This window comes from Cricetulus griseus, chromosome 7 (genome assembly GCF_003668045.3).
Source record: "Cricetulus griseus strain 17A/GY chromosome 7, alternate assembly CriGri-PICRH-1.0, whole genome shotgun sequence".
Classification (NCBI taxonomy): Eukaryota; Metazoa; Chordata; class Mammalia; order Rodentia; family Cricetidae; genus Cricetulus; species Cricetulus griseus.
In genome coordinates this window covers 71,265,694-71,281,938 of record NC_048600.1, presented here as the reverse complement: position 1 = coordinate 71,281,938, position 16,245 = coordinate 71,265,694, and the positions used below count along the sequence as shown (strand labels likewise).

The 16,245-nt window shown below is 43.5% G+C and overlaps 1 protein-coding gene across 6 annotated transcripts in view; it reads right to left on the bottom strand.

Moving 5' to 3' along the window:
• The window catches only part of Gria1 (glutamate ionotropic receptor AMPA type subunit 1), a 322,505-nt gene that overhangs the window by 122,107 nt on the left and 184,153 nt on the right, over positions 1 to 16,245 (bottom strand). For all 6 annotated transcript variants that reach the window (XM_027427448.2, XM_027427447.2, XM_035447765.1 and 3 more), the window contains one exon: positions 13,348 to 13,401. In XM_027427448.2, the coding sequence (XP_027283249.1) occupies positions 13,348 to 13,401 (54 nt within the window). The remainder of the gene's footprint in view (positions 1 to 13,347; positions 13,402 to 16,245) is intronic.

The following is a 16,245-nucleotide window of genomic DNA, read 5'->3' as shown; positions in this document are numbered from 1 at the left end:
CAGCTGTTCTTAAAGGGAAAATCAGAATTCTGCTTCCTTACCCAGCCCACATTTGATGGTGGTACACCCTATATGAGTACAGCTGTCTTCCCATTGGTTAAGAGCCAGTACACAGTCAGGAGATTTTCCATACTCTTTAGAGACTTTTAAAAGAACATCTTGTTCGCAAAATAGCTATTGAGAGAATGAAATGAAAATTATCTCCCGCAGTCAGATTCTGTCACTTGCAATCTGTAACCAGCTCCTGGGCATCCCTACTGACTTTCCCTCACCAGCATAATGAAGGCCAAGAGGAATGGTGATTTGCTCAAATAGGAACGCAGCTCAGCTTCATCACCAGCAAGCCTGATGAGAATGTTAGTGGAGCCAATCCAGGGTCACACATAATCAAGCTGATGGAACCCTCCAACCACATGCCCATAACCCAGAGAAAGAACAGATATTGTGACATTCACCAGGAGAACCAAAACCAGGAAGCCACTTGGGGTCAGTGTACATCTAAGAGCTGACATCTCCCCTCTAGTGCAAGATTGCATGCTGGGAAAGCTAACACTGACTCCTAGGATGTCTTAATCATGGGGAAACTAGACTCTTACAGTTACCAGGCTTGCTTTCTCCACAGTGCAGGGATGTAGACTTGGTCAGTAGAGAAATGTGGCCTTGATTAAGAAAGGAAATAAAGGCATTAGCTCTTTGCCTGCCAGGGAATTATGAAATTAAGCTAAGTCTCTTCCCCCAGTACATTTACTAAATAGGTTTAATTAAATCATTTTCCAATTTCCTTTTCTATTTTATTAAAAACCCATGGGGGTACTATTTAGTAATTTGTGCATTTTCTTTATCTATCTTATTCATGCTATTATCTAATGTGTTTAAGGATGCCATGTTGTTAATTACAGTTCTTGAAAAGTTTTAGCTATGAAACTTCACTGCCACGACTTTCTTCAAGCCATGCTGAATATTTGCTAACACATCCCCAAATGCTGAGTGTATTGTTCTAAACACTGTTATTGTTGAAAAAGAATGACATAAGCTACAGGTGTTTGCTTTCTCAAGTTACTTGTCAACCAAAGTTAGGTCTTCTACTCTTTGTCCCCTTAGCCCTGGTGCCAGGTGCTTCTTTTTGAAGAGTGAATGTTATCTAAATTGGTTGGCGACACACGCCTGTAATTCTAATACTTAGAAAGTAGAGGCAGGAGGCAGGAGGATCAAGAATTAAAAGGTCAGCCTTGGCTACCTAGAGGTCTATTCCAGCACAGCTATTGGAGACACTGGGAAGTTGGTATTCCTGGGGTAGCTGAGTTGCCCTGCTTCTGTGTGCTTCTTCAGTACCTCTTTCTATATCACAGCTTCACGCATGACCAACAAACAGGCAACATGCACAGAATGTCCTGCCTCCCATCTTCATGCAAGGGCAGAGGACCTGGCTAAGGAAGTGCAGGCTAAGGATGCTTCTTAATCTGAGGGACACAGGGACCACGTGGTATATGTGAGGGTGCTTGTAGAATAGCTAACCCTAAGGACTGTCAGCCCACAGCTCTGGAAGGAAGCAGGAGATCCTCATTTTGACAAAACGTTAACATCAGTGAATCAAAATGCAAGGGTAAATACATTTGAATTATGAGGATAATTATCAAAAGAATCAAACAAGATAGCAGAAGCCTTCTCATTAAGGAGAGGCTGGGTATACTCAAGGGTTGGTCAGGACTGTTTCATCACATAGTTAGTGGGAGCCATGGATGACACTGAGTGAATGAGGCAAGGAATAGAGGCGCAGGCATGTTGTGTAGATGTGTGGAAGAAATGGCCAGAATAACCAAATATGGTGAAGGTGTAACTTCATACTTCTAAGAAGTTTGGGATTGGTTTGGGCCCCAGAACTAGGTGTGGGGAAAGATGAGAAAGTGCAGGGTTTTGTTCATTATATTTTAGGCCTTTTGTCATACACTCCCCCCCCCCAATGCCACTAGAAAACAACAACCTCAGATAAAGCTAATGTGCTCTCTGGCTGGGTGCCATTTTGAGTCCCTGAAAGAGGGAGACGCAGTGAAGTCACAGGATGGAGTGGTGCTGATGTGGTAGCATTTGAAGAATGTTCTAATCTGATTAGAGCGCTCAGCTGATTCTGCCATCTCTTAGCCTGGGGCTGAGAGACAGCCGTAGGCTGCAGCATAGTCCTAAAGCATAGTTCATAATTAATAATAAAAATGATGGTGGTAGCTAAAATAACCACCTCATGTACATGACTTAACTTTATCCAAACCACCTTTTGGGGATTGTGGGGTTAGTGCTGTAGGGAAATGAAAGAAAATTAGGCAATCAACCTAGAGCTACCCTTGGGCTTATTTTAAATCTTTCCTAGCTCCCCTCCAAAGCAAGACATTCATTTTAATGTCTTGTAAATATGGTCCAGCTTAATCCCATAATCAGCCTGAAGGGAACTGGACAGTAGGCCCAAGAGCTCATTTGCATAAGTCACTGAATGAATTCACCCCAGTTTCTGCTGAGATCTCATTCAAAGGCCTCTGTGAACCCCCTAATCACACAATTTGACTGCTTCATGAACATGTCGCATTGCCAGTCCTTGAGGGAGGGAACACAAGAGTTTAGATTTAGGATGGTGCATCCATTACCTCAGTCAAAGAGGGCCAAAACTCTTCTGATAACAGCAGAGGGTTAGGAGCCCAGAGCAAATGTTGCCTGGCAAGAGTGCATGTCTTTAACAGGGGCCTGTAAGCAGGGGTGTTGGGTTTCTCCTGGATACAACCTTCTCTGCCTGGCTGTGCAGAGAGCTCACAAGTACTGTCTTTTCTGGAGCCTTGAAATGAGCACCATATCCTTCATCCATGCCCAGGGCCTGAGCGTAAACTTGGTGGAGGATCAGAATGTGAGTATAGCAGGTTTTGTGATTCCAGTCACAGTAGCACCTGGCTTTTTAGTGTAAATTCTGGGGATCGAACTCAGATCCTCAGGCTTTTGAGGCAAACACTTTACCAACTGAGCCATCTCATTTCTGCAGCCACAACATAGCACTTTCAGGCTGACAAGCTTTGGCCTCAAAGCTCGACTTCCTTTTATGTTTTTGCTGAGATCCTTAAAAGAGGGTCACCCACACACTGTTCAGGCCTCATCATCCTGTCTAAGCACACGCTACACCCAGCAGAAAGGAGAAGGAACTTCTTGCAGTGCTCAGGTTCAGCGTCAAGATGAAGGCTTATTAAGCCAACATGGGTACATCGGGAAAGACCCTTCCATCCCAGCCCCTTGACATCAAGAAGAGGTAAGATCAGACCAAATCATAAATTTGTACTTTATACTCTGAATGGCACAGGTTGAACATGTCAAAATTTCCCCAAATTGTCAGAGAAAAATCTCAGATGACAGCTCTGTGGGGAGAGCAGTCACAGAAGTGTGTGGTTTGAAAAGTCTCCTTATATTAGGAAGGTTTGGAAAGAGCAGAGAGGATCAGCCTGAAACATAATAGAAGATTGAGAGGGTAGGCGAAGGATGTGCTCGACTCTCAGGAGGGTTGTCATGGGAAAGAAGTGGGAAATTTGTTCTCTAAGGCTCTGCAAGGTGGGCTAGACAGATGAACAGTCAGATCTGAAGGGAGACGGATTTTTGTTAAAGTGATGACAGCAACCACTGTGTTTTGCATGAATCAGCCAGAACCAAACATGGTAGCAGGCATTGCCATGGGGCCGTGCCTTGATTATTACATTTAACTCTCATAACCACACCAAGAAGCAGGTCCTTCTATTACCACTTGCAAACTGGGAATGAGAAAACTTAGTGGATTGGCTTCTTTCAAACTAGTGTGGCTAGTGAGAGAAGGAGGGAGTAAGGTGACTCTCGTGCTTGTTTTCAACCTCTGTGCACCCAGCCTTCTGCCGCCCTATTCATTCATCTCCTGTCTTGTGTGGGAGACTTTGGAATGGGCCTCAGCTTCACATGAGGGAGGAGGTCCCTGGAGACCAGGATGCTTATCTTCAGCGCCTCTGATGTAGGCTGCCCTTGGAGGGTTAGCCTTTCAGTCCCTTTTTTCTGCATCTCATTGTTGTCTGTGGTTGTGACAGACAAAGACAGAGACCACAGGTGCTCCTCAAAAGCAAGACCACAGCCCCACAGGGTCCACAAACAGTGCCTGGTGCAGGGTGGCATGTTAAGAATTTACAGAGGAAACAACAGAACCTACTCTGTCCCTGATTTCCTTGCAAGCGTCAATCTTGTTACCTCCCGCCCTCACCTCTTGTCTCAGGGACTAAAGGGGTCTTTGGACTGACTTTCTGTGTATGTTTTATTGTGAACCAGGTCAGAGATAAAAGCCCCAGGAAGAGAGTTTGGGGGATAATCACATAACTTCTTGTCCTGTCTTTGAAGTTCATGAGCTCTTTGCTCTAGGGCATCTGTACAGGCAAGTGGTTATTGATTTATCAAAGACATCTGTCAGATCAATAATCCTTCAAGATATGTCCAAGGCACAAGCTGCAGAGGTCACCATGCTGCAGTTGGTGAAGGAATAAAAGATGGAGGCCCACCTTCCGACTCTCATGCCTGCCAAGGCAGCCTTGCTTTTCATCTTTTACAGAGTAAGACTCTCCCCAAGATTCCATCTGAAAACAGAGCTTCAGCCCCAAAGGTGCAGAGACTTCTGGGAAAGCTTACTTTTCTCCTAAGGGTGCTTCCAGCTTTGATCTCTAATTCTACAATCACACAGGTATATGCTGGGGAATATGGATAAAAGGGAATCCTGTGGAATAGTCTTCAGTTGATGACTAGTCCTCAAGCACCCATATCTTTGCATAAGAATCTCCACATTTTTCCATTTTAGCCACCTTAACAAGCCAAACCTTCAAGGCATTTCATTTAACAAGTCAATGGACTATTGTAGTTGTACCAATGCCAGCTAACTGACATGTCATCCACATCAGAAAAAAGCCTAGGGTTGACTTACCCAATCCTCTCTGAAGTCAGGGAAAGACACCTGCACACTCGGATATCTGCAAACATAACAGCAGACTGATCCTGCATGTGTCCAACTGATTGTGGTTGTGGTTGACTCTTGACCTAACTAACTTCAGAGTAAGTTCAACCTTTAAAATTCTTCTGGCACAGGGTAACTTTTTATGTCTAGAATTACTGGTGGACCTCAACCAGTATCTTCCTATATAGTTTCAACATTACTATGCAGAGAAAGTCAGGCAGGAATTCCAGAAGAACATATTTTTTTTCTAAAATGATGGTTTATTCATTTTCAGGCCCTCACATATAGTAGGTACCTACTGAATACATGATGCAAAATGGATGAAAATCTAAAGAAATGGTAAATTTGAAACCTACTGAGAATAACTATGAATGAAAACACACCAGTAGGTTCACTCCTAGGACATATGATCTCCTTAGACATGGGCTTTTGAGAAAGTTTACAGAATGGGACATGAAATCCATCTGAGGAAGCAGGCCTTATAGCAGGCCAGTCAGAAAATGATTACTTCCTGGGGTTCCATTCCCTCCTACTCTTGTTTGCTCTTTGCCTGTGGGAAGAGGAACAGGCAAGGGGTAGGTACAGTTGCACCTATTCTGCTCACCTGCTGGATGTAGTTTTAAGGCACCTTCAGTGCTTCCAAGTAAGCGATGGTAGGGGCATCTCATATGGACAGTTGCTGTAGAGCCCTTGCCCTGACGTCATGAGAAGATGACATTAGAGAAGAGGCACTGCGGGTGTGGGGCAGGACATCCAGGAAAGACCAAGACAAGGCACCTACCCACACATCAGCATGGGAGTGAAAATGTGCCCTCCGCCTGGTTTCAAGAACCTGAGAGGGCTGGGCCTAAAGGTCCCCAATTTTCACATGTGTGTGTATGTGTTTGCATGTGTGTGGGATCACATGTATGTGGGTATGTGAACGTGTAGATGTAGAATGCGCGTGTGGAGACCTGAGGTTGATGTCAGGAATAATCCTATTGCTGGTTGATTTTACAGGTTGAGGCCAGGTCTCTCAATCAAACTCAGAGCATTTGGAAATGGCTAGTCTCACTAGCCAGCCTGCTCATGGGATCCCAGCTCCTTCTTGCGAGACTGCCACACCCACCTGCATTTATACTTTTTCTGGGGATACAACTCTAGTCCTTGGCAGAGGCTTTAATCGCTGAGCCATTTTCTGGCCCTTCTCTGCTTATTTTATCAGACACAAAATGTTGTTTTTTAAGTACATGAGGCCCAAGCACAAAGCTCTTGAGAAACCACTTCACAGCATCACCCCTTCACTCCTTTGTGTCTTTCTTTAGTGACTTTTCAAAGAAATCCATTCTTTGTAGCTCCCTCTCCAAGGCCCTGGGAAGTCAGAAGTAGATGAAACAAGCCACGTGCTGCCATTGCGTGCTTCAGATTAACAGCAAAGTAGGCGTCATACAATCTCTGTGGCTTTCCCAATCTCAATTATGGTAAGTGGAAGGTACTTGGGGCTATGGTGGCATATAACAAGGAGATGAGACTTGATGTAGGAGGCACCTGAGGGATCTCAAAGATGGTATCTTGTCCCCAGATAGGAATACCAGTAATGATGATGATAACACTGATGATGGTAATTATGGTGGTAATTACCAACATTTATTAAGTGCCCATTTGGGGTCATGTATTACTCCAAGCACTTCCTCTACCTCATCTTGCTTAATTCTCATAGTGTCACTGGAGAAGGCAATTAATATCCTTACCTCTTTTTAGACATAAGCCATGGGAGCTCAGAGACTGTAAGGAATTTGACTAATGTTACACAGCTGATAAGTACAAACCAGCATTCAAACTTAGGTCTATCCAATAGGAGAGCTACTCTTCTCAACAGCACTTGTACTATCTCCCCCCCTCACCACAGGCTTCAGAGGCAAATGTGACCCCATATGGTGCTGAGAGAAGGGGAGTGGGCGAGCTAGGCCTTGCAGAAGGAGTCTACAGATTTCTCAGTGTGGGTGAGCAAGGGATTAAAGAACAATTTCTTCTTGGGCTGAGGAAATCAACCTGGGGGTGTGAACTAGCTGCTGTATGGACCAAAACTTCTAACTCTAAACGTCTCTGGAGTTAGTGGTGGCCATAATGGTGGTATTAATGGCTGGCTTCTCTGGACCCCAAGATCTTAAGTAAACACCAGGAGACCAGAACACATCCCTCCCTCAGCTTCTACCAGACTAGAAGGGATTGTTTGAATGACACTTATTGAGTTCTCATTCTGGATTTATTACTGTCATTGGATTCAAGCCTCTTGACAGGAACTTGCCCCTATACTCATCTCTCTAATTGTCCTATGCCCAGTGTCATAGGCTGTAATAATGAGAACATGAACTCTGGGCTTGTGTGAACTGTGGAGAAGCCCATCTCAGTTGTTTCATAAATGTGGTGACACCAGGGAAGTCAATGTACCTTTGTTTCTTCATATGGAAAGATGACTATAATATCAACCTCCAGAGCCATCAGGAGGGGCAGGATGTAACATCAGAGTTAGATGGAGGGTACAAAAATGTATGTCTGGGGTCGATAAGGACAGGGAGGCAGGAAGCAGGGGAATGTCTGTCTTGGGCTGGAGTGTAGAAGGGCAAGATAGGTGTGAGTCAAGGGTGATGTGGGGAATGATGACCAATGGTTAGAGAGAAGTTCTCTGTCATGTGATGATGACACATTAAACTTATTGTGGTCAGGAGGAGACACATGCCAGAAACTGTAAATCTGGCCAACAACCGAAGGTTGGGAGGTTCATAGGCTCCATGGATGAACCTATTACTATCACTTTGTTAGATGAGTGACCTCTAAAGACATGTCATTCCCCATTGGTTAATGCAGCTCACAGACCTCAAAAGGAAGTGTCTTTTGTGCAGTGGACAGTGGTTAACAAAGAAACTCATAACTGGTCAAAGTGCAGAGCACAAGTGTTCTCTGAACAAGAACAGTGGAGCAACCAGCCCCCAGTGGGGCATCGATATCATATCTCCTGATCCTGCAAAGATCAGGAACCATTTTGGAAGCTGAGGCATAAAGACTGTAAGAACCAGAGGTTGGGGAGGACTGCTGTGAAAGAGTCTTTGGAACATGACAGGACCAAGGCACCCATGCAGTTGTGGTTGCCTGAAGAAGACCCGAGTGAGATCGAATCTTTATCTTTCCATATTCCAGCATGGACAGGAAAGGGGCTTATGAGTTCACAACACTAACTGAGAAACTATTGATAATTGATGGCTTCTGGAGCAAGAAGAGTCAGTTTTCCTTAAGTCTGTGTGTGGCCCCTGGTATGTCAATCATGCTTCAGTGGATGGTGACCTATCCAGGAGTATATGTGCCCCATAAAATAGACTCTGTAGGTTATTAAAACATTAAACACAGGAGGATACAAAGATGGGATGGGTGGAGATGTGGGGGTGGATCTAGGAGGAGGTAGGAGACAGAGTGGGAGAAAATATGATCAGAACACATTACATAACTGCATGAAATTCTCAAAGAATTAAGAGAAGTATTATATTTCTAAAAGGCTGATTGTGGAAATGTATAAATCTGTGCACATGTCAAGAATCCATAGATTATTTACTTTAAGTGGGTAAATAGTAGGAAATGTGAGTTATATCTCAAAAGAATGAGTTTGGGATATGGAAGGTATAGTGAAATAGCTCACCAAGGACTACATTGTTCAAATCTCCATCATTGTCCCCATCAAGGACTGATGGAGAGTCCAGTGTTGTATTAATATTCATCTGTTGTCATATAATGTAAATTAAGAATAGATATGTAAGCATGTATGTGCATGTGTATACACATAAATGATACATGTACATATACCAACAGCTATCAAAGAAGTTCTTAGTATGAATTCTTAACCTAGGGAAGTCCCTGTTGCTGAAGACACCATTCACTTTAGATGCAAGGCCCAGAGGCTAGAACTGACCTTAAAGCCTATTTCTTGGGGACTAGTTTTCATGGTACTAAAAGGCACCATGCAAGCTTCCAAAGGAGGGAAGCAACTGACAGTCCTACCCAGCTATGATACCTAAGAACCACTATAAGGATAATCATGGCACAATAACCCTAAACATGCACTAGTGGCCCACAAACTTTGGACGTAGTAAGGGTCACTCAACAGAAGGAGATCATGTTGGTACTGGAAACCTAGCCAACTACTCAGGGATAGTGAAGTCATGGATCTTGGAGAACCTACAGCCACCACTAACTACATTCTCAATGTTTGTCCTTACACCTACAGGTAAGTGGAGTCCTCACCCATCATTAAGGAAACATCTCTTTGTAACAGAATGAGGACCATTATAGAAAACCATAACCAATCAAAGCACAGAGTTGTGGAGCACAGTCCCAATGGATATATCTACAATACAACTTGCGCACCTAAGGCTCAGTGATCATTGCAGAAGAGGGGGTAGAAAGATTGTAAGAGCCAGAGGAGCAAGACATTCACTGTGGGATTATACCTCCTAGGAGTATCAGAAGCTACACCCATAAAGTCTCGCCAACATGACTGCTCAAACATTAGCTGAACAAGAACCACAGCAACAGACATGCTAACAAGGAAAGGGGAAAGTTCATGAGTCTTCACCCTGTAGAAGCAACCAAGGAATGCTGAGAATGGGGGAAATAGTCTTCCCTAGGGAAGGGCACACCAATTGACTATCCACTATCAAATGGTCAGCTCTGAAAACATCTGTGCAAGTAACAATACACAGACTGAGCAGGGTGTATCTATGAATATATGTTATTAATGAAAGAGAGGCTATAAGTTTGAAAGAAAGCAAGGAGTGATATATGAGAGGATTTAAAGGGAGGAGAGGGGAAGGGGGCAATGATATAATTACATTATAATCTCAAAATATAAAAATAATTAAAAATTGTCTACCCGTGTGGAATACTTAACTGCTCAAAACAAGGTATCACCAGGCAATATGTTTGGTTCTTTCCTGATGACATCGTAAGAAGACGAACTGTTTCCAACTGACACATGGGGAAACTGAGGTTTGAGGCTTGATTGCTTAGAAAGTTAGCTAAGCAAGAGTGACATCAGGGCATAAAGCAGGGTTTGAAGCCTTCAGACTCCTTCTCCACCAACCTTTTACCCCCTCCATCCCCCCTCCCTCCTCCCTCTGGCAGCTCTCCACCCGTGGTGATTTGAGTCCCACAGTATCCTCCAAAGAGGCCAGAGGGAAGATGGCCTTCTGACCAAGTGTAAAGGACTGTGGTGTGTGCTCATCCTTTCCAAAGGGTTTCTGTTCCTTACTCTGTAATTGCACCCGAGCTACAGTGCTCTGAAGATGAGGGCCAGCTCCATGCAGCAGCAGGCTAATTATGGGGCTGAATTTCTAAAAATTATCATTGTATAAATTGTGATATTCCTCTGAAGGGGAAAGAAAACACAGCACATCCTCCACCATGTCTCAAACTGAATTAATTAGGAATTTGAAGCCTAATTATCAACTAATCTATTGGAACACGCCAGTCTTTCGTATCTGGTTGGTGTTTGCAATTTGCAGCCTATTAGTGGCAGTTGTTAGGATCTGAGAACTCATTAGGTCAGAAGAAGAAAAATGTGGATCAGAAGGATAGGGCAACCTGAGCAGTTGATTTGGGGAGGCTGTGGCTGAGGGGTCACTTGGTGACAGATGAGGGCTGGTGATCTAACTACCTGGGTCCTTCCTTCAGAGGCCCGGAGGCTACTGGGTCATTTCTGTCTTACCAAAGGAGGTAACTGTACACGCCTTTGCCCAGGTTCTGTTCTTTCCAAGCAGCAGGTGTCCTTGAGTAGTGGATTCTGTCATCAGCATTTGAGCTAGCCTACCCACACTGCTCGCTGCTGTGTTACACTGGCTGAGCCATACTCCCTTAATGGTTCTGTTTCCCTACAAGCAATAGAGGTTCTGATGGAACTGGCTTCCATGGTCCCATCTAGCACTTGGATCTGGGATGTGAAGGATGTCACAGGTTTCCTCAGTTCTAATGAACAGTTTTCATTTTTGCAAATGGTCTTTCCTTGGCTTCCCCATAAAGATTCTAAACAGATACCACTCATTAAGATGCAAATACCTTGAAAAGATGATGGATATAGCCCTTGACACCTAAATCTAGATTAACTTCTCTCAGGAAGTCCTTCTTAGTTCCAACCTTAACCTTGAGGCACTGACTGGGGAAACCAAGGCAAGGGAGGTTCAGAGGGTAGAGAGGGGGGAAATCCAGGACAAGCTAAGGCTGGAGGGCAGGCAGGACAGAATTTAAGGGCTAGGCAGATGTCTGGACCCTGATTTTAGACACAGATTGTGTGCCTTAATTCAACTAATGACCTTTATTCCTAATACAGTATAAAATACCAATCTTTTATTTCTTTCCTTCATCATCTCTCAGAGATAACCAGAACAAGATACCCTGACTCAAACTGAACGTGGCTACATATTTAGCTCAGTAAAGTTAACATTTAAACTTTTCTTACAGATTAAAATATGGCAAATACCACAATCTAATGGAAAGATAGAAAGTTCAGAAGGCAGGCCAAGGCAATGGAGACATTTGTAGAAGTGGTGACTATCAAGGGAAATGGATGTATGGCCATATGTGTTGTGGGATCAGGTTCAATGGTGGCTGCAGTCCACTGTTTCCACTGTGGAAACAAACTGTGGTGTACCTGAAAGTGTTAAACACAGGGTTTAGTGTACAACCCAGGAGTCCCCAGCCTCAGTGTATTTCATGGGTCAGACTTGTACACAACAGTGTTTATCATACCAGGCCCATGATGATAATGACTTAGAAGTCCATCAGCTGTGTAATGGATGAGCAAAACAGGCTGTCTCTCTTTAATGGGCTACTTACTGTCCATTGAGATAGACTATACATTAGTGATTTCCTGAGGCTGTGGGGAGCTTGGAGGGTGAGTAATGTAATGACTACTGATGTGCATGGGTTTGAGGGTGATGAACTTTTAAAATACTGCTGTGATGGTTTCATAACCCCATAAATACACACAGGACAATGGAAGTGAGTGCTGTAAGTTTATTGTGTGGTCTGTGGATTTAATATTAGGGTCTCTAAAATATGGACTATGGAGAAAAAGAGCTCAAAGAATCAAAGTTTATGACATAAAAGATAAAAGTGGGAATCATGACACAGGAACAATAGACATGACAATTGCCAGAGAAAACTTACACAGACACATTCTGGCATCTACATAAAAAGTATGTGCACACAAAAGATTTGAGAAACCCAACTGTCTCCATGGTGTGCAAAATAATAGCACCCAACAAACAGCTACAGTGTGTTAAAGTGAAGGCATTTTTTATTTTGAAGACACAGGCTTATCTAGACTGTTCGAAAAAAACCTCTCTAAACTGACATTAGTATAGATTACTCTATAAGATGTTTCCTGGGTAAAGATTTGTCAGTTTTAGCATAATTATGATTTAAATGTCTGTAATTGTGAATAGCAAAACCACCGTTGAGTTCAAAACCAGTGGGATCCAGACATTCCCTGTCTGTTCCAAGATGTGGTGATTTTTCCTCACTAGGGCCAGTTCTTGCTAGGGCCAGAATTGATCAAAGATGGGGCTCTTATGAAGGATAAAAGTTTACACTGTAGCCTCCAGCATGCTATCTCTCAAGGATGGCTAGACATTCATGGGCAGTGTGCTGTAGTTTGACAGCAGGACTGTGAAGGTCAGTTTCAACTGTCAACTTGTCACAACCTATCATCACCTGGGCACCTGGGAAGAGAGTCTCACAGGGAGAGAGAGAGACAGACAGACAGAGACAGAGAAAGACACAGAGAGAGGGGGGGAGGCAGAGAGACTGTCTACATGGACTTGACCTATGGACAGACCTGTGGGGGGTTGTCCTAATAAAGTGATTGATGTGGGAAGATCCAGCCCACCCCACTGTGGGTGGCACTGTTGCCTACTTGGGGTGCTGAACTTAATAAAAGTGGAGAAGTTGATGAACTGAGAGCAAGCAAGCAAGCAAGCAAGCAAGCAAGTCCTATCTCTTTCTCTATGCTCTTGACTGGATGGGATGTGACTAGATGTTTAAAGTTCCTTCCTTGACTTCCCCACAGTGATGGACAAGAGCCTGAAGCTGTAAGCTGAAATAACTGCCTCTGTCCCTTAAATTACTTTTTAGACAGGGTGCTTTTTTCCCGGGCAACAGAAAAGAAACTATAGCAGAAGGGTAGAGGGAAAGAGGTACATTTGGTACTTCTGAGGCTTAGCAATGACACCATGAATTGCTCCTTCCTTCTACAGGGTTCACATCAGGCAGGTGTGAGGCAAGCTCAGACCGTAGGGGTGGGATGTATAGGTCTGGACTGTGGGTCATGCTCCACTCACCAGATTGGCAAGGATGTAGTGGTAACCAATGCCATTCTTTTCCAGCTTCACAATCTGAAAGACAGAATGAGAAGGTACTCATTAGTCACACCCACACCTCCAGTGACAGAGCGCTGATGACAGCAGCTGACATCAACTGGCTATTTACGACATACCCTTCTCTGTCCCAAGTACACAAAACTGTAACATCCTTACTGTGTGACAATGGTGATGCTGTTAGCGTCTTTGACAGATGAGAAAGAGCCACAGAGGGCTAACTCAAGATCCTTTAGTTTGCATAGCTATGAAGAGGTGAATATGGGATCTGTAATCACTATTGACTGGTTTGAGTGGTGGGGATCAGGGGGAGGTTATCACTACAACCTTAAGGAGAAAGACTGAGTACTCATTGCACCTGTTTTCCACAAAGCTTTCCTCACATGTGGTGTAGGTATCTGGTGTTGCATGGAATTCGCTGTTACTCACAGCGGGGTCTGTCAGGGCTCCTCAGGTGGTCACATGACTGAGTGGGTAGTCACTGGGGCCTGAACCACATGCAGACACATCTCTGCTTTCTGAATTCTGTGTTCATGTTCTCCTCCCTAAGTGGTTTAGCGCCCTGTCACAAATAGATCACTCAACATGGGTGTTGGGAGGGAAGACTGAATTACCTGGTCTAAGCCCTTATTGGACAGATGGAATGTGGCCTGAAGTGGGGAAGTGATTTTCCCATGACCCCTGTGTGGTCTGCTGGTAATGGAAGTACAGAGGTCTCTGATGCCTGACATGTTCTACCTGACACCAGGTCACTGTTAAGGGAAGGAGCCAGGAGTCCCAAACCATTCTTGTCTTTTAAATTTTGGTTTTATTGCTTGTGTGTGCATTTGTGTGTGTGTGTGTGTGTGTGTGTGTGTGTGTGTGTACATGTAAGACTGCATGGGAGCACACATATGGATGCATGCATGTAGAAGCCAGAGGTACCTTATTTGACTGTTTCCATTTTATATAGAGAGGCAAAATTTCTCACTTGAAGCAAGAGCTTGACATGTCAGCCAGTCTAGGTAGCCAGCTAGCCCTGGGGATCCTGTTTCAGTCTCCTGAACATCAGGATTCGAGTTGAGCAGCCACCAGCATTTCTGTGGGTGTTCGGGATCAGGACTCTGCTCCTCACTTTTGTACCATAAGCACTTTAACCCTTGAACCATCTCTCCAGCCCCCACCCTCCCACCGTGAATAAAGACTGCCCTTAATCATTTTGAAGTCAGGGAAAATATTTGTGGAAAGAGCTATCCCAGGTTTTTTGGGACTGCTTGACACACCACTTACGAGGAATGGCTGAGCCTGCACACCTTGATTCTGGCCACAATGAGCCCGATATTAACTTGATCTATTTCTTCCTTTCTTTTTATAAATTATAGAATTGGGTTTGTATACCCTGCTTGATGCCGCTCCCCCTGCACTGCTACAAAGAGACATAAAATAGACGAGAGGCACCTCGGCTCTTGGCCTAACTGAATAAATTCTCAAGGTTATTAAAATACACACTCAGACATCTCCTTAATTGGATGTATGAGCATAGCAGCTTGAAGTTTTTTTTTTTTTGATGTGGGGAATAATTAAATGCACGAGCACACAATGCATATACTGGAATAGTGAGACTGAGATTCCAGCGGCTGGAGCTCAGATGGCACCAAGGTGATGGTTTTATTAATAATTCTTCATTATTTTTTCATTTTCTTGCCACATGGCATGCAGTCTCTTCAACAAGGATACACCTTTATCAAAAGCCTATTCAGCTTCCAATAAACACAAAACAGCAAATAAAGATATTTCAGAGCTCACCACATTCAGGGAGTGGAGCCACAGAGTTTGTGCAACATGGAAATGCAAAAGGAAGCAGAGGAAAAGCCTATAGAGGCTTACTTTTGACTAATAGAAATGAGGGACTTGTGCATCTCAAATTGATGGTGGCTTCCACACTGGTTCTATCTAATGCCTGACTTATTGCTTTGGCTCACAAATGTTTTATCTCACAAATGTTTATCAAGCCTTAACTGCATGAAGCTGGTGCACAGTCGACAGGGAATGAAATGAGATATTTGGTATGGGAGTCATCCCACAGTAAACCAGACACAGATAAATGCACACATGGTCACTGACTGAAAAAGGTATCGTGAAGGCAGGATTCTTCCCCTCACTGCCATCACACACTTTATGCTTATCAGAAGTTTGATGTTCTTTGGGTTTTCTTTATTCACAGAGTACACATGGATGGCTCCTGTAGGTCTCCGTAACTCTCTGTGTGACTTGTGCATGAATTCTCATCCCAGCTCTTCTGTACACCTTTCTTTGATTAGTTCAACAAACATCTATTGAACAGGGACTTTATTCTAAGCACTGGGAAATGTGCTGGGGTATAGCTCAAATAGCAAGGCAAGGTTCCTGTGACCTCGCTGAGCTGAGATGTGGTTTCAGGAGGAAGCCAGATGGTAAATATATAAATAGATGAACGTCAGCAGGTCATAAACATCGCAGAGATAATAAAACAGGGCAGGGTGATGGATGGCCCTGGGACGTTCTGGTCGACTTTCACCTCAAATTCATTCTGTCCTTAATGACTATATTATATCATTTAGTGTCTTATATAGGTACTGGCAAAGAAAATTATCCAGATAACCCTCTTTGTTATATATATATATATATATATATATATATATATATAGCATTTTATATATATTATATATATAAAACAAAGAGGGTTATATATGTATATATATATATATATTTGAGGTTTATTTATTTTTATATAAATAAGTTTTTTACATAAATATATCTGTATAAAATATTATACATTTATTTTATACTATGTGGTCTCCATGTGTATATGGGCATCACATTGTGCAGTGGCTGTGGAGGCTG